The sequence below is a fragment of the Molossus molossus genome, unplaced genomic scaffold (genome assembly GCF_014108415.1).
Source record: "Molossus molossus isolate mMolMol1 unplaced genomic scaffold, mMolMol1.p scaffold_m16_p_4, whole genome shotgun sequence".
Classification (NCBI taxonomy): Eukaryota; Metazoa; Chordata; class Mammalia; order Chiroptera; family Molossidae; genus Molossus; species Molossus molossus.
Genome location: NW_023425377.1, coordinates 39,569,445 through 39,587,247, shown reverse-complemented (window position 1 = coordinate 39,587,247; position 17,803 = coordinate 39,569,445). Strand labels below are relative to the sequence as shown.

The following is a 17,803-nucleotide window of genomic DNA, read 5'->3' as shown; positions in this document are numbered from 1 at the left end:
CTTATATGTCTAAGAATGCTAGTTTTCTGTTCATTTGCAGTTTCAGACTTTAAGCAGGAAAGTGTTATGGGAAGAATGAACTAGAATTGATAAGTGTGATCTTATAAATAGCAACTGATGGGAAAATAAAAGAGTCAAATATCCTGTTGTTTGTAACCTCTAATTTCATTAAAAGAATTTGAAGTGGTTGCCCTGGCCAGTTTGGCTCAGCGGTTGAGTGTCGGCCTGCAGACCAGAGAGTCCTGGGTTTGGTTCCCGCTAGGGGCACGTACCACAAAAAAAAAGAATTTGAAGTGGTTTAAGTTTTTTATGGGTAAGGCAGATATTCGGAGAAAGTAAATGTTATTAACATAACTGAAGCTTCTTTAGTTATCAGTTCTCTGTTAAAGCATAACTTCATTTTAGTCATAGTTATCTAACCAGCATGCATTAATTGACCCTTAAAATGCTAGTTAGCACTATGCTAGGTTTGGTGAGAGCCAAAAGAAATATAAAACACTGTTCTTGCCCACAAGTTGATTCTAGTTTAGTTTTAGGACACTTGTAGAACACATGTAATTTATACAAACTTTTTGAAAAAAGTTGTTTCTAAACAAGCTGTTTCTAAAAGATCCCTTAAATTTAGATATGACAGCTGATCACATGATGGCAAATTACTTTATACTTGTTGTTTCTAGTGTTTTAGAGAGTAGTTCATTTCATCAGGCACCCTAAATTCTATGGAAATAGAAACTTAGCTGAATCTCAGCATTCTTTTGGATAGGAATTTAAAACTTTGTGTCGTATTGTGGACTGCTATGGCTGGGGTAAGTCACCAGCAGGAGGGGACTGTGGCTCAGAACAGTACCATTATTATTTCCACTTTACCAGTGAGCAAACTGAGGCACAGAAGGTTCAACAACTGGCCCAGATTACACACATAGTAAGTTGATGAAGCTGGGATTTGAATTTTCATATGTATGTTTCTATACTTAAAATATAGGGGGAAAAAACTCCAGTAACCCCATCTCTTATAATAATACTTCAGTATTGCTGTGTGTGTGCCAGGTGCTGTTTTAAGTGTTTTACATGTAGTGTCATTTATCTGTACAATAGCCCTATGAGATTGCAATACTATTTAGTATCCTCAATGAAGCCCCAAATAACTTGCTCTTGGTCATGCAGCTTCCAGTGGTGGGACCCAGCTTTAGACCTAAGCCTATGTATGATGATATCCTGCCTCACCCCCATGTCATGGCCTAAGCCAGAGGTGGGGAACCTTTTTTCTGCCAAGGGCCATTTGGATATTTATAACATCATTCATAGGCCATACAAAATTATCAACTTACAAATTAGTCTTCTATATTTGGTCAAACATTTAATTTAATCCAGCCCTAACATGATGGCTGGAACTGCTTTTCTTTGTTGAGTCATGTGATGTTAGCTGGTGGTGATGATGTTGCTACTTACAAATGCTTTTCCAGGTCTGGAACGCAATCAACTCTGTGCAATGGTAAGTTTTGAAAAGAACTGCTTGCAGCAGTAAGTTGTTCCGAACACAGATGCATATTTCAGCGCATGTCTCCCCAAAGTGGGGAATTCATCATTGTTTAGGTAACGTTTATAGACGTCAAGCAGTGGGAGGTTGTTGTACCCAGCCTTCAGCTCACATTGCTTTGAAGCTGAATGATTCCCTGTTGTAGGTTATCAGGCATATCAGCTGGTTCCACACTGAAGGTTGTAGCAAAGATGTTCAATTCCATTTGTTTACCTTTCACATCCTTGAATCTTTCGTTAAATGCCTCAATTAGTTTTGCACATTCACCAGCATATTCAAGTGTTGTAGAAGGCTTTTGTCCTTCCAGAGTGGGGAAATGTACCATGTTTTTCCTTTTGAGTTGCACTTTCCACAGCTTTAAATGATTTCATATTTGAAAGCGGGAGCTGAGAAACTGAAGCTTGACATTCAGCTCTGAGAGGTACTTGGTAATGTCCACCATGAACGCTAAGTCACACAGCCACTTGCTATCACTGAGCTCTCTGACAGGTTTTCCCTTCATCCTGCAGTTCGTAAAACCTCATGAGCATGTTCCAAGACTCAGCCACCACACTTCACAGTGATAAACAAGTCACCGTACTCAGAGTCAAGATCATTCAGTAACTCCTTAAACAGCGGCTGTTAAACCCTCTGCCTTTGACAAAATTTATGCATGCCACTACTGTTGATATCACATTGTTGAGTCGCAATGACTGTGCACAGAGACTTTCTTGGTGTATGGTGCAGTGGCATATAATTAAATCACTTGGATCAAGACTGAGATGATTCAATTCTTTCTTAACAAATGCAATTAATCCTTTTTGGGAGCCAACCATGGCTGGAGCTCCATCTGTGGTAAGGCCACTTCACTTTTCAAATGTTAGCTCAAGATTTTTCTTTGTTATGTTGTTGTCTCATCACACACCAGAGAGAAAAATTGGAAATCTGCAAAATCCTTCAGTGTTTTTTGTGTATCTTGTGCTAAATCAGTAATCCAATCTGAGATGGTTCTCTTAGACAAACTAACATTCTGAAACAATTTTATTTTGGTGCTAACAACTCTGCAGCAGCCACCATGCCCTCTTTCACAAATTCTCCCTCTACATGAGGACTTAGCATCTTTAAAAAAAAATTTTTTTTTTATCCTCATCCAAGGACATTTTTTTGTTTTTTGTTCAGATAGAGTGGGAGGGAGAGAGAGGAAGGGAGAGAGAAACATCGACGTGAAAGGGACACATCGAGTGGTTGCCACCCGTACAACCCAACCGGGGACAAACTGCAACCAAGGTACGTGCCCTTAGTGGGAACCAAACCCGGTTCTCTCTGGACCGCAGGCTGACGCTCTAACCGCTGAGCAAAACTGGCCAGGGCAGGACTTAGCTTCTTTACAGTTAGCTTGCTCACTACATAACTTGTCTGAATAACGTTGCCTCTGTCACAACGAGGCCTAGTGAAAGTGGCTTGTGATTCTAAACTCTGCTGAAGAGCATTGATTTTATTCAGACACATTTGGCCTCCAAATTCATTGAATTTAACATGTTTTGAGCTGTAATAATGCTCTAGATTGGCTTTTTTTCATTACTGCTAATACATTGCCACAAACAAGGCACACAGGTTTTCCTTTGACTTCAATAAAAACAATGATTTGTCCATTTCTCATGGAAAGATCAACACTCTGCATCACTTTTTCTTTGTAGTCGCCATTTGTCACACTAAATTAAAAAAAATTTTTTTTTCTTTGATTTTAGAGAGAGAGGAAGGGAAAGGGAAAGAGAGATAGAAACATCAATGAGAGAGAACATAGACTGGCTGCCTCCTACATGCCCCCCACTGGGGATCAGGCCCACAACCTGGGCATGTGCCCTGACCGGGAATCGAACTGGTGACCTCTTGGTTTGTGAGTCAATGCTCAACCACTGAGCCACACCAGCCAGGCACACCACTTAAGTTTTAATAACTATCCTGTGTGTGTCGCCAGCGACATGATTATGTTGCTTTGATTGCTGTTCTAATCCTGCATCTTGGATTTGGAACATGTCCAGCATTTGTATCATTGACTCTTGAGGTCTTTCCTGTGTACTGCAATTTCCTTAATCTTCATCTGAGATTTAGTTTTTGTGAGGACATGTGGATAAAGGTTTGGTGTTATTGTCTGTGTTGACAAAGAAGTCAACAACATGGTCAATCACTGGAGGCAAGGTCATCAACATAGTGAGGAATCATTGCATCTCCTCTCATCATCACCGGAAAGTGTTAACACTTTTGCAACATGTACTCCCAGCCTGCTTGGCACTAACTGTCCCGAGTTACTGCAATACAGCCAGAAGGGCCACGAGCAGCAGATGAGAAGCATACATGTCTGTCCAGTCATGTACTTTATGTGTCCTGTCTATCTCGTAATGGGCGTTCCTTGCTTGTCTCTCAAAATTTATGTTGTTATTATGGTTCACTTAATATAAACTTATGTTGCTGTGGAAAAAGCTCCTAGATTTATTGAATTTTTTAAAAAATCTTTATTGTTGAATGTATTACAGATTTTCCTCATTTTCCCCCCATTGACCTCCTCCTCTCCACTCCCGCCCCCTTCCTGCCTTTTCCCACACTATTGTCTGTGTCCATTGGTGATGCTTATAAGTTCTTTGGTTTATTTCTTCCCACCCCCCAACCCCTTTCCCTTTGAGGTTTGTCAGTCTAGCAATGAATTTGTACTTCTTAATCCCTTCACCTTTTTCACCCATTCCCCCAACCCCCCTCCCATCTGGCAACCAACAAAATGTTCTCTGTATCTAGGAGAATGTTTCCGTTCTGCCTGTTCATTTTGTTTGTAGATTCCATTGTCGATAGATATGTATTCATTGCCATTTTGTTTGTTCATATATTTTATCTTTTTCTTCAAGAAGATCCTTCGACATTTCATATAATAACGGTTTGATGGTGATGAACTCCTTTAACTTTTCCTTGTCTGGGAAAGTCTTTATACAGCCATCGATACTAAATGACAGCTTTGCAGGATAGAGTAATCTTGGTTGTAGGTTCTTGCTTTTCATCACTCTGAATATTTCTTGCCACTCCCTTCTGGCCTGCAAAGTTCCTTTTGAGAAATCAGCTGACAGCCTTATGGGAACTCCCTTGTAGGTAACTAACTGCTTTTCTCTTGCTGCTTTTAAGATTCTCTCTTTGTCTTGAACCTTTTGCATTTGGATGATGATGTGTCTTGGTGTGGGACTCTCTGTGCTTCCTGGACTTGTATGTCTGTTTCCTTCACCAAGTTAGGAAAGTTTTCTGCCATTATTGTTTCAAATAGGTTTTCAATTTCTTGTTCTCTCTCTTCTGCCTCTGGCACCCCCAAGATGCGAATATTGGCACGCTTGAAGTTATCCCAGAGGCTCCTTACACTATCCTCATTTTTTTGGATTCTTTTTTCTTTTTGCTGTTCTGATTGGGCGTTTTTTGCTTCCTTATATTCCAAATCGATGGTTTGCTTCTTGGCTTTACCTTCTCTACTATTGAATCTGTGTAAATTGTTCTTTATTTCAGGTAATGCCTCCTTCATTTCTGACTGTGCGTCTATCATTTCTCACTGGTCCTTTTTTATGCTCTTGAGGCCCTCACTAAGTTCATTGAGCATCCTTATAAGCAGTATTTTGAACTCAGCATCTGTTAGGTTGCTTACCTCCATTTTGCTTATTTTCTTGGGGTTTTGTTCTGTTCTTTCATTTGGGACCTGTTTCTTTGTCTCCTCATTTTGGCTGCCTCCCTGTGTTTGTTTCTGTGTATTACTTAACGAGAGGTATGGGGCTAGCTGAGACCAGATGCTGCTTGTTTGAAAGAATTTAGGAAAACCTGAAGCAGGATCCAAGACAGGCCAGTCCTATGGTTAAAAAACTGGCAACAGCTTGGGTGGGCCTGAAAGTTGGGTGGGGCGGGGCCTCAGGGTGGGGCTACCAGTGTGAGCCAGGTTGCTGGAGTCCCAGATATGGCAACTGTCTGCCGCCCTCGGGAAGGGCTCACCAAAGGAACAAAGGCCTCTGAGAGCACGTTTGTCCCAGAGAAAGCCCCTCTCCAGCCTTTGCTCCAGTGCCAAGCAGCTCAGTTCTTCCCTCTATGTCTCTGGCACCCTTCGAGCTGCCTCCCCTCCAAGCTTAGAGGGAGAGAGTCCGATAAGTCCATGCGCCGGCCCTTTAAGGAGCTGCCTGGGACTCCAGCCGCGTCAGCTTCCCTGAGCCTCAGTTCCTGCTGGTTTTTCCATCCAGAAGTTATGGGGACTTCTCTTCCTGGCACTGGAACCCTGAGTGGTGTGTCTGGTGTGGGACGGGGACTTCTCAGTCCTCAGGGCGGACCTTCCCAGCCAAGGTGTCCTCCTGATTTTTATCTGCCACACGTGGGTGTGGGACCAGCCCGTCCACCTCCGCCCCTCCTACCAGTCTCGATATAGCTGCTGCTTTAATTCTGTAGTTGTAGGACTTCCATTCAGGTTGATTTCAGGTGGTTTTGAATGATGGTTGTTCTATAGTTCAGTTGTAAATTTGATGTGGTTGTGGCAGGACGTGATACCGCGTTTACCTACGCCGCCATCTTGACCGGAAGTCTCGATTTATTGAATTTCGAGTCCCACCTGCGCATTTGCCCTGGCAGAGCCAGGCCAAATGATTTCATGGGTCTTCCTTATACAGCCCTCGGGCTGGACGTTCCCGACCCTGGCCTAAGTGATAACGGTATGTATTTCCCTCTAGTCTTTCTGTTAGGTGTTTTCCTTAGCTATAGTCATAATATAATTTTTTTCCCCTGACAAATGGTAAGTACTTCACTATTCCTAATAGTTTTCCTAACCACGGCTATATAATAGACCTTTGAGTAGATTCAGCAGTGGTTACCTGACCTTCCTTCTTTCCTGGATTTATGGGTAATCTCATTTCCTTGGGGTAGAGTCCCCGAGTGGGAGCTATTCTATTAAGATACAGGAATTTTCATGCCTTTTGATATGTAATGGGGCCCTGCTCTATCTAGTCTGGGGCTGTGAAAAACTCTCAGAATGACCAACAGATCCATGGCTTTGCTTCTAACACTTAGTTGAGACAAGCTACATGGGGTTCCCCAGAGGAAAATGTGGAACAGTGCTGTTCTTTGGAGGGGATGTTCGATTAGAGAGTCAGCGGGAAGCACTGGTGTTAAGGGAAAGTACTGGATAGAACAAAGTTTTTATATAAAAAGAGACAGAACAAGACCAGCTCCAGTAGTGTCAGTCCCTCATGGCTAGGTGGTGTCCCCAGCAGCCAACTGCCTACTCTGTAAGTGCCCCAACAGCACCCCTCTCCTTTGGAGTCTGAAATACTGAAAGTTGGGGGCATGCCCCAGGCCATTGACACACATGCATAAGAATAAAGGAGTACACATTGAGTCTGAAACGGGGACGGATGTTCCTACACAAGGTGATAAACGTGTCAAAGACGGGGGGGGGGGGGGGCTCTTTATTGGTAAGGAAGTGTTCCAGGCCCAATGCCTATTCTTATGTGTCCTGGCAGGGGTTGAAAGACAGGAGATGCTTTTTTTCAAATGTCTACTACAGAGGATCTGCCCAGTAAATCTTTACTAAGGGATTTAAATCCCATTATTTGGAGAGCTACATATGAGGAAACGCATTTGCAGCCCCTACAGGTGGACATCAATTCTGGGCCCTACTAGCATACTGCTGCTGCTGTTTTCATGACTACAGCTGAGATGCCACAGTCTCATAGTGGTATCAGAAAAGGAAAAAGATGAAAATAAACTTACTGAAAATGATGAGGGGGCTTTTAAGGGGGTCCTGGACCCAATTTCCAAGGTAGTGGTGGTAGGGTTTCCCTCATCAACAGACAATTCTCAGACACTAGCAGGGTGTTCAAGAATTCAACTCAGTTCTGACACTGCCCAGAGATAGTATCAGGTTCTATAGGTTAAGGGTTCAGTCCTAGAAGGCTGTCCCAAGCCCCCATCCTTCAGAAGACAGTTGCAAGCGCGGGTTGTGCTTCTAAGGGACTGGCTATAAATCAGAGGTTCCCACAACCCACTCCTTGGTTCAATTAACCTGCTGGAATGGATTACAGAACTCAGGAAAAACTTGTTTACTCACTAGACCAGTTCATTACAAATGGTATTAAAATATACAAATCAATAACTAGATGAAGAGATACATAGGGCTAGGTCCTGAACAAAGGAGCTTCTGTCCGTATGGAGCTTGGAGGCCAGGCAAGGTGGCTTCCCTCCTCAGAGGCCAAGGGGTGGCACTGAGAGTTCCCATACTAATCACATGGTTGGCTCCATGGGCCCCCTATCTTTAGGTGCTTTCCAAAATGAATTCACTACCATTTTAACAAAAGACACCTTTATCACACTTAGGGAAGACCACATATAAATCACAATATCATAGGACCTGTTACCTCACACCTATTAGTTCATTTTTTTCTTTTTTGATTTTGAGAGTATGTTTATTAAAGCTAGAGACAGTGAAACAAGGAAGGGCCCAAGATAGAAAAAGCAACAGGAGAGAGCCTAGGCAGGGCTGTTTGGCTCTCTAGAAAAGTTATGGGAAAGAAGCCAAGGCAGGGACTTCTGTCAGCTCACTAGAAAGTCAGCAAAAAAGGGCCTCAGGGACAGGTTCCAGGGATTAGCCTAGGACAGCTCCCGCTACCCACTGGTTCCCTGGTTGCAGGTCTTGTGGGGTCCCTTAGAGTCAGGAGATGCATGCCTGTGGGGGAAGAGGGGAAGGGAAAGGTGTGGGCGTGCTCCCAGGAGGGACAGCAGGACATATTTTTCAGTTCTTACCTGAGTGATCAAGTTTATACAGCATTTTTCATGATTATAAACACCCAAGGTAAATATTGGAAATACAGCATTTAATTCCACACCTAGTCTCTATCCATTTGAGGCAGAGAAACTAGTGTCTTAGACAAATGCCTTGAGACCAATGGCATTTGATTAGGGTCTCCAGTGACTTCCTCCCCGAGTTTTCATCCACTGGACAAAACAGAAGAAGGTGGTTTGGGCCATAAGGTTGAATTTTAGGCCAAAAGGTTTAATTTTTTCCCCAAGTCCATGGGGGAAATAAAACTAACTGCTAGTAACTGCTAAGTTGAACTTAAATGAACTCATGCTTTAAAAAAATTCTCAAGAGTACTGTTATATCCTCTGCAAAATTGCTTACATTATTAATTTGCTTAAACCATTTAGTTAAAAAAAAGATACAAGTGAACATACTAAGAACCACTGAACTGCACACTTCAAAACAACACAGGGGAAACTTTATCGAAATCCGTCAATATGTAACTTGGAATGCCACACCTGTGGTACTTTTTTTTTTATCCTCACCTGAGGACATTTTTGCATTTATCTTCAGGTAGAGCGCGAGGGAGAGAGGGAGGAAGTGAGAAATACCCATGAGGGAGACATATCCACTGGCTGCCACCCACGCGACCCCGACGGGCTGGGGAAAACCCCAACCGAGGTACCTGCCCTCAGCGGGGACTGAACCGGGTCTCTCTGGTCCGCGGGCAGACGCTCTAACCGCTGAGCCAAACCTGTGGTCCTTTTGCAGACACCAGTGGGAGCCGCGTTTTCCAGATTATTTTATCTACAAATACAGACAAGCCAGCTCGCCCAGGGCCTTGGCAGCTAAGGAACCACAAAGCAGGGCTTAGACTCGAACCTGCGGCACCCTGACCTGCAAGCCCCCGACCCGAATCACTGCCGCGCCGCGAGCACCGCGCGAGGCGCTCCCCGGCACCCGTCTGCAGCTCCTCTCTTCCCGTCCCTGCCGGCGACATCCTCCCGCGGCCGCGCGCCGGAGAGCGGAACCGGAGGTCCACCCTAGGCGCCGACGGAAGCCCAGCGCCCGCCAGCCGCTCACCTTCCCCGCACGGAGTGGGAGCCGGGGCACCGGGGCAGGGGAGACGCACAAGGGGCGCAGAGCGGCGCCGGGGGCCCGCGGGGGCCTGCGGGGGCCTGCGGAGCCGCGTCCGCCGCTGCCAGCGGAGTTAGCATTGGAGCGACTGGGGGCCTCCGGGGCCGGGCCTGGGCCTGCGCAGCGGGGCCGGGCTGTGCGGCGCGGCCTGGCCCGCAGCGGGGCGTTGCTCGCGGCCAGGCTGCCGGGGCTGTGGGCGGCGGGCAGGCAGCGCGCCGGGCAGCTCTCGGCCGGCGGCCATGGCGGCGGCTCTGGGGACGCGGGGGGCGACGCGGCGCTTGTTGGCGGCGCTGCGGGATCGGAGCCCTGGCCTCGCGGCCATGGTGAGTGAGTGCCGAGGGCGCGCGGCGGGCGGAGGGCGAGGCTCCGAGGCGCGGGCTGAGGGGCGGGAGGGACCCGCGCAGGCCGACGTGGGCCCGGCCGTCGGCACCGGAGTTCGGGCACCGCGCTGCTCGGACGCGCTGGTCCGAGACTGATGTGGCCGCCTCACCGTCCAGTTTCCCCTTGGCTTAAAAATCCCGTCGTAGGCTACGAATTCTCCAACCGGAAAACTAATGAGGACTTCCGTTCCTTAAAACATATATAAGTAGTTGTACAAATATCTGAGGGTTAGGGTCACCGATAGGACTCTGTTCCGTCCTCTAGGCTGTACGCTCGGTGAGAGCAGGGACCGCTGTAAATGGGATGACCGAATGTTGAATGAACTAATTTGTTCTGGTGTTATTGTGTTTTGGAGAACTTATTAATAAATGATCTTTTTTGGTGACACATCGATTCTTCTTTCCTCTTCCGAGTGGCGTCCGTCAGTTTTCCTGCTTTAGAAATTAATATATTGGGGGTAAATTAACTTGAGTGAAAGTTTTAACGTGCAGCACCACCTAGTGGGGACATGTTGTATTAAGCTCATTTTAAGTTGTTTGTTAGAGCCCATTTGGCAGTTTGCAATAAAAAAAAAATACATTTTTACTGATTTTTAGAGAGAGAGAGAGAGAAAAACATCGATGTGAGAGAGAGACCTCGATTGGCTGCCTCTCGCACGCGCCAGGACTGGGATGAAACCTGCAATTCAGGTAGGAATCCTTGGGAATTGAAACCACCACCGGGTGGTGGTGGTGGTGGTGGTGGTGGTGGTGGAGCTCTAACCCCTGAGCCACACCGGCTGGGGCCAGTTTGCAGTTTTTATTATTTATTTTTGTTACAGATGTTTCTCCTCCAGTTTGCAATTTTTTAATAAAAAATTAAAAATACATGGGGTATGGAGAAAGATAAGCATCTTGCTTCGAGGCCATTAAGGTGAGAACACAAATTGGGTACTTACTGACACCTAGGCAAGTCCCCAGGCGTAACTATAATTCATGTCCTGGTGATTAAGTCAAATTAGGGTATTGGAGGAGGGATGAAAAATGGACATGACTTGAGTGGGTGCCATGTGGCAGGTTCTATGCTGGGTGCCTTCACATTCAAGATCTCTTTAATTGAAGCCTTTAAAAAATCTCAGGTTGATATTGTAATATCCCAGTTAAAGACATGAGGATACTGTTATTCAGAAAGGCTAAGTGATTTGTTCAGCATCCCACAGCTTCAAGTAACAAAACTAGGCCTTAAGTCAAGTTTATGCTCTTCAGATCCTATGCTTTTCCCTGTCCCTACCTTTAACTCCCATAAGAAAAAGAAATTAAGCGCACCACAAAGGGCTCTGCAGAGGGTGTGTCCCCAAGGCGGCCAACATGAATCTTGTTCTTATGCAGACATCTGGTGAGCACGGAGTGCATACTATTGACCTCATTGGGGATGTGGATGGTAGAGAAGAAACAGCTCAGAGCTTGTTCCACAGAATGCAGGTGACTGCTGCATTACCTACTCGAAGTAGATACAGGAAATGCCATTTCCTCTCCCAAAATACTCTGAGTTGACTTAAAATATTTAAATGTTTAATAAAAAATTATATTATTACCTGTAGTGGGTCTTTGTGTGAAAAATTTCAGAAACTGCCATTTTTAAAAGAATAAATAGCCCTAGCCGGTTTGGTTCAGCGGTTAGAGCATTGGCCTGCGGACCAGAGAGTCCCGCATTTGGTTCCTGCTGGGGCATGTACCTCCGTTGCAGTTTGTCCCCGGCCCCAGTTGGGGTCCGGGTCGTGTGGGTGGCAACCATTCGATGTGTCTGTCACATCGATATTTCTGTCTCTCTTCCTCCCTCTCCCTCCCTCCAGCTCTAGGAGATAAATGCAAAAATATCCTTAGGTGAGGATAAAAAGAATGAATAGATATTTAGGTCCTTAGCAGTAAATATTTTTTAATAACAAGCCTTTGAATGTTTTCACCTAATTAAGAGGTATTTTCATTTTTCTTTTTTGTTAGTTGTGGGTAAGGGTAGCTGACCTAGCAAAGAAGAGAAACTGGAGAATTGGTTCATTCGCATCCTTTTATCCTCTTCATAGAATAAGTTGTGTTTTAAAATTTTTTTATATTTCAGTTAGAGTTGACATTCAGTATTTTATAATAGTTTCAGGTGTACAGCATAGTGGTTAGACATTAATATAACTTATGAAGTGATCTCCCCAATAAATTGAGTACCCACCTGGCATCATACATAGTTATCACAATATTATTGACTATATTCCCTATGCTGTACCTTACATCCCCATGACTGTTTTGTAACTACCAATTTGTACTTCTTAATTTCTTCACCTTTTTCACCCAGTTCCTTAACACACCTCCCATCTGGTAGCCATCAGTTTGTTCTCTATCTGTGAGTCTGTTTCTTGTTTGTTCATCTATGTTCTTTGGAGTCCACATACAATTGAAATCATATGGTATTTATCTTTCTCGCTTTTACTTATTTTACTTAGCATGACACCCTATAGGTTCATCCATGCTGTCTTAAGTGGTAAGATTTCATTATTTTTAATAGCTGAATAATCTTTTGTATATAGGTACTACATCTTTACCCAGTCATGTATTGATGGGCACTTAGGTTGCTTCCATATCTTGGCTATTGTAAATAATGCTGCAGGGAACATAAGGGTGCATATATCTTTTCAAATTAGTGGTTTGGATTTTTTTTGGTTAAATACCAGAAGTGGAATTGCTGGGTCATTAAATAAGTTCTATTTTTAATTTTTTGAGGACCCTTTATACTGTTTTCCACAGTGGCTTCACCAATTGCAATCCCACCGATTCCACCAACAGTGCATGAGGTACCCTTTTCTTCACATCCTCTCCAACACTTGTTTGTTGATTCTGACAAGTGTGAGGTGATATCTCATTGTGGTTTTAATTTGCATTGTTGAGGATTTTTTGCATCTATGTTCATCAGGAATATTGGTCTATAATTTTCTTTTTTTTAATAATGTCTTTGTCTGGTTTTGTAATAAGGGTAATGGTGTAATAAGGATAAAATGAGCTTGGGAGCCTTCTCTCCTTTTGATTTTTTTGGAATAGTTTGAGAAGGATAGGTGTTAATTACTTGAATGTTTAGTAAAATTTATCTGTAAAACCATTTGGTCCAGGACTTTTGTTTGTTGGGAATTTTTTGATTACTGATTTGATTTCATTGGTAGTAATCAGTCTGTTCAGAATTTCTGTTTCTTCTTGATTCAGTCTTAGAAGATTGTACGCTTCTAGGAGTTTATCCATTTCTTCCACATTGTCCAATTTGGCATATAGTTGGTTTTTTAAAAAAAATATATATATTTTTGATTTTTTTTTTTTAATCCTCACCCGAGGATATTTTTCCATTTTTTGTACAGGTGGAGTGGGAGGGAGAGAGAGGAAGGGAGAGAGAGAGAGAGAAACATCGACGTGAAGGGACACATCGAGTGGCTGCCACCCACACGACCAACCAGGGCCGGGGACAAACTGCAACCGAAGTACGTGCCCTTATCGGGAACCGAACCCGGGTCTCTCCGGACCGCAGGCGGACGCTCGAACCGCTGAGCCAAACTGGCCAGGGCGATTTTTTTTTTTTTTTTTGAGAGAGAGAAGTGGGGGGGGGGGGGGGAGAGAGAGAGAAATATTGATGTGAGAGAGAACCATTGATTGGCTGCCTCCTGCATGCCCCCCACTGGGGAGCAAGCCCACAACCTGGGCATGTGCCCTGACTGGGAATTGAACTGGGACCTCCTCTCAGTCCATGGGACGATGCTCAATCCACTGAGCCACACCAGCCAGGCATATAATTGTTCATAGTATTTTTTAATTGTTTTTTTATTTTTTCCTTTTTTTAGAGAGAGAGAAAGGTAGAGAGAGAGGGGAAAAAAAGCATGTGTGTGAGAGAGAAACATCAATTGGTTGCTTCACATATGCACCCGACCAGGTATTGAACCCACAACCTGGGCATGTGCCCTGACTGGGAATTGAACCGGTGACCCTTTGGAGTACAACTAACTGAGCCACGATGCCAGAGCCGTATTATTTATTTATTATTATTATTATTGTTTTGTATTTCTGTAGTGTCAGTTGTCACTTCTCTTTCATTTCTGATTTTATTTATTTGAGTCCTCATTTTTTTGATGAGTCTGGTTCAAGCTTTATCAATTTCACTTATTTTTTCAAAGAACCAGCTTTTGATTTTATTTGTCTTTTATATGGTTTTGTTTTTTTAGACTCTGTTTATTTCTCTCTAATCTTTATTATTTCTTTCCTTCTATTCATTTTGGGTTTTGTTTGTTGTTCTTTTTCTAGTTCCTTTAGGTGTAAGGTTAGATTGTTTATTTGAGATTTTTCTTATTTCTTGAGGTAGGCCTATATTGCTATGAATTTTCCTCTTAGGATTGCTTTCACTGTGTCCCATAGATTTTGGATTGTTTTGTTTTCATTTTTAGTTGTTTCAAGGTATCTTCTGATTTCTTCCTTGATCTTATTGTTAACCCATTGATTGTTTAGTTGCATGTTGTTTAGCCTCCATGTGTTTGTGTTTTTCAGTTTTTTTCTTATAATTGATTTCTAGTTTCATACCACATGGTCAGAGAAGATGCTTGATATGATTTCAGTCTTTTTAAATTTATTGAGACTTGTTTTGTGGCCTAACATGTGGTCTACCCTGGAAAATGTTCCGTGTACACTGGAAAGAATGTATATTTGCTGCTTTGGGGTGAAATGCTCTAAACATATCAATTAAATCCATCTGGTCTAATGTGTCATTTAATGCTCCTGTTTCCTTGTTGATTTTCTAACTGGAAGATCTATCCATTGATGTCATTGGGATGTCAAAATCTCCTTTTATGACTATATTACTATCCCTCTCTCCTTTTATGCCCATCAATATTTACTTTGTATGTTTAGGTTCTCCAATGTTGGGTGCATAAATGTTTACAGGGATTGTATCCTTTTGTTGGATTGATCCCTTTATCATTATGAAATGTGTCCTTCTTTGTCTGTCATTATAGCCTTTGTTTTAAAGTCTATTTAGTCTGATGTAAGTATTGTTACCTCAGCTTTTTTCTCATTTCATTAGTGTTAGTACCTTTTCCCAGACTGACAAACCTCAGAGGAAAGGGAGATGGAGGTAGGTGGGAAGAGATAAACCAAAGAACTTATATGTATAACCAATGGACACAGACAATAATGTGGGGAGGGCAGGAGGAGGGCGGGAGTGGGGAGGAGAGGGTCAATGGTGGAGAAAAGGGGGGCATCTGTAATACTTTCTTTTTTAAAAATCCTTACCCAAGGATATTTTTTTCATTTATTTTCAGATAGAGTGGGAACAGGGGTGAGAGAGAGAGAGAAAGAAAGAGAGAGAGAGAGGTGTGAGAGAGACACACTGATTGGTTGCCTCCCGATCGACCCTGACCAGGGTTGGGGACCAAACTGCAACCAAGGTATGTACCCTTGCAGGAATCGAATCTGAGAGTCTGTCCGTGGGCCGATGCTCTCACCACTGAGCCAAACCAGCCAGAGCGGCATCTGTAATACTTTCAACAAAATAGCACATAAAAAAACCCCTATATATATTTTTTTATCCGTTGACTTTCAGTCTGTGAGTGTCTTCGATCTGAAGTGGGTTTCATGTAGACAGCATATGTATAGGTCTTGTTTTCTTATCCATTCAGCCACCCTATGTTTTTTGATTGGAGCATTTAGTTCATTTACATTTAAAGTAATTATTGATAGGTAAGTAGTTATTGTCATTTTCTTATTCATATCTGTGTCCTCCTCCTCTACCCTCAACAGTTCTTGTAATACTGGTTTGGTGGTGATGAACTCCTTTAACTTTTCTTGTCTGGGAAGATCTTTATTTCTCCTTTAATTTTATGACAATCTTGCTGGGTAGAGTAGTCTTGGTTGTAGGTTCTTGCTTTTCATCACCTTGAGTATTTTGTGCCAGTCCCTTCTGGCCTGAAAACTTCCTGTTGACAAATCAGCTGACAATCTTATAAGAACTCTCTTGTAGGTAACTACTGCCTTTCTGTTGCTGCTGTTCATATTCTCTCTTTGTCTTTAACCTTTGCCATTTTATTATATTTTATTATTGTTATTATTTTTAGAGTGGGGGGGGAGAGAGAGAGAGACAGACAGACAGACAGACATTGATGTGAGAGAGAGAGAGACATTGATTGGTTGCCTCCTGCACAACCCTGACAGGGGCCAGGGATGGGAGCTGCAACCCAGGTACATGCTCTTGACCAGAATCGAACCCGAGACCCTTCAGTCCATGGGCCAGCGCTCTAACCACTGAGAAAAACTGGCCAGGGCTATTTTTTTTTTTTAACCTTTGTCATTTTAATTGTGATGTGTCTTGGTGTGGACTTCTAGGGGTTCATCTTGTTTGAGACTCTCTGTGTTTCCTGGGCTTGTATGTCTGTTTCCTTCACCAGGTTAGGGAAGTTTTCTGTCATTATTTTTTCAAATAGTTATTCAATCCCTTGCTGTCTCTCTTCTGCTGGTACCCCTGTGATGCAAATGTTGTCCCACTTGGTGTTTTCCCAGAGGTCCTTTAAACTACCTCTGTTTTTAAAAATTCTTTTTTCTTTTTGCTGTTCCAATTAATTGGTTGTTTCCTGCTACCTTGCCTTCCTAATTGCTGATTAGATCATCTGTTTTATGTAATTTGCTGTTAATTCCTTCTAGTGTATTCTTCATTTTAGTTATTGTACTCTTTATTTCTGACTTTTTAAAAAATGGTTTCTATGTCTTTTTTTAATGCTTATTAATCTCTTTGTTGAAGTTCTCACTGAGTTCCTTGAGCATCCTTATAACCTGTGTTTTGAGCTCTGTGTCTAGCAGATTGCTTGCCTCTATTTTGTTCAGATATTTTTCTGGAGTTTTCTTTTGTTCTTTCATTTAGGACATATTTTTTTGTCTCCTCACTTTGGCTGCCTCTCTATGTTTGTTTCTGTGTATTAGGTAGATCTGCTATGTCTCCCCGTCTCAGCAGGGTGGCCTGTGCGGTAGGTGTCCTGTGAGGCCCACTGAGGCAGTCTCCCCAATCACCTGAGCTGGGTACTTCGGGAGTGTTCCTTGTGTGGGTTGTATGTTCCCTTCTGTTGTAGTTGAGTTTTTTTTTTTTTTTTTTTTTTTGAGAGATGTCCTGCCTCAGGTTTATTTGTACAAATAGCACAGGAGGACACCAACTCCATGTAGATAGCAGTCAAGGGGTCAAGCCAGTCTTTCTGTCCTCACACTGGCAGATAGAAGACTCTACTCTGGAGCCTTTGTGGAGGCCTGGGCACCTTTAGGAGCCTGAACCTGTGCTGGGAATGTAGCCACAACTGCAGCCTGGGACTTGGTTTGAGCATTGGCTTTGGACTTTGACCAGCAGAGCCTGAGACCCTTGGCAATTTGAGCATGAGCCCATTTCCCAAGCTTAGGGTGAGTGTTGTAGGCAGGTTGATTGAGTTTTTTTGGTTGCTGCCCTTTGGGATCTTGGGCTTGACCTCCTTGGACTTTACAAGGGCCTTGATAGCTGTAGCATGTGTAGTCATGGTCTTGGCATTGTTGGCCCTGCATCTTCTTCAGGTTCTTGTTGTGCTTCTTGGCAAAGTGCATGTTTCTCAGGAACTTGAGGTCCACCCCCTTAAGAGATTTGTGTCTTTGTGATCTGGGTTTCTTAATGTTTCTGGGCCATTTTCAGGATTCACTGTGCGTGGTATGGTTCTTGGACTTGGCCATGTCTGCACTGAAGCCCATGGATCCTGAAGTACCTTGGACCAGAAGACAAAGAGTATAGTTAAGTCTTGGTTGCTGTTGGCACGTTGGTGGGTGGAATTGACCCTCAGGCTGTGAGGATTGGCCAAAACCACAGCATACAAGCTGCTGTGCAGGGGCTGACCCCACAGAGTAGGATTCACCCGAGTGGGCTCTTTTGCCTGCCGAGATGTCCCTTTAGATGTGCCACTTGTGGAGCTAATC

The 17,803-nt window shown here is 43.5% G+C and overlaps 1 protein-coding gene and 1 pseudogene across 5 annotated transcripts in view; one reads left to right on the top strand and one right to left on the bottom strand.

Moving 5' to 3' along the window:
- The window catches only part of PCBD2 (pterin-4 alpha-carbinolamine dehydratase 2), a 96,500-nt gene that overhangs the window by 4,943 nt on the left and 73,754 nt on the right, over positions 1-17,803 (top strand). The window contains exon 1 of one of the 5 annotated variants that reach the window (XM_036281894.1): positions 1,418-1,492. The exons of 1 other annotated variant lie outside the window; for it this stretch is intronic. In XM_036281894.1, coding sequence (XP_036137787.1) covers positions 1,433-1,492 — 60 coding nt within the window. In that variant the 5' untranslated portion in view covers positions 1,418-1,432. Of the gene's footprint in view, positions 1-1,417; positions 1,493-9,675; positions 9,776-10,486; positions 10,523-17,803 lie in introns of those variants that run through there. 3 more of the 5 variants (XM_036281893.1, XM_036281898.1, XM_036281897.1) reach the window with 3 other exon arrangements.
- LOC118643642 lies at positions 17,093-17,563 on the bottom strand (annotated as a pseudogene).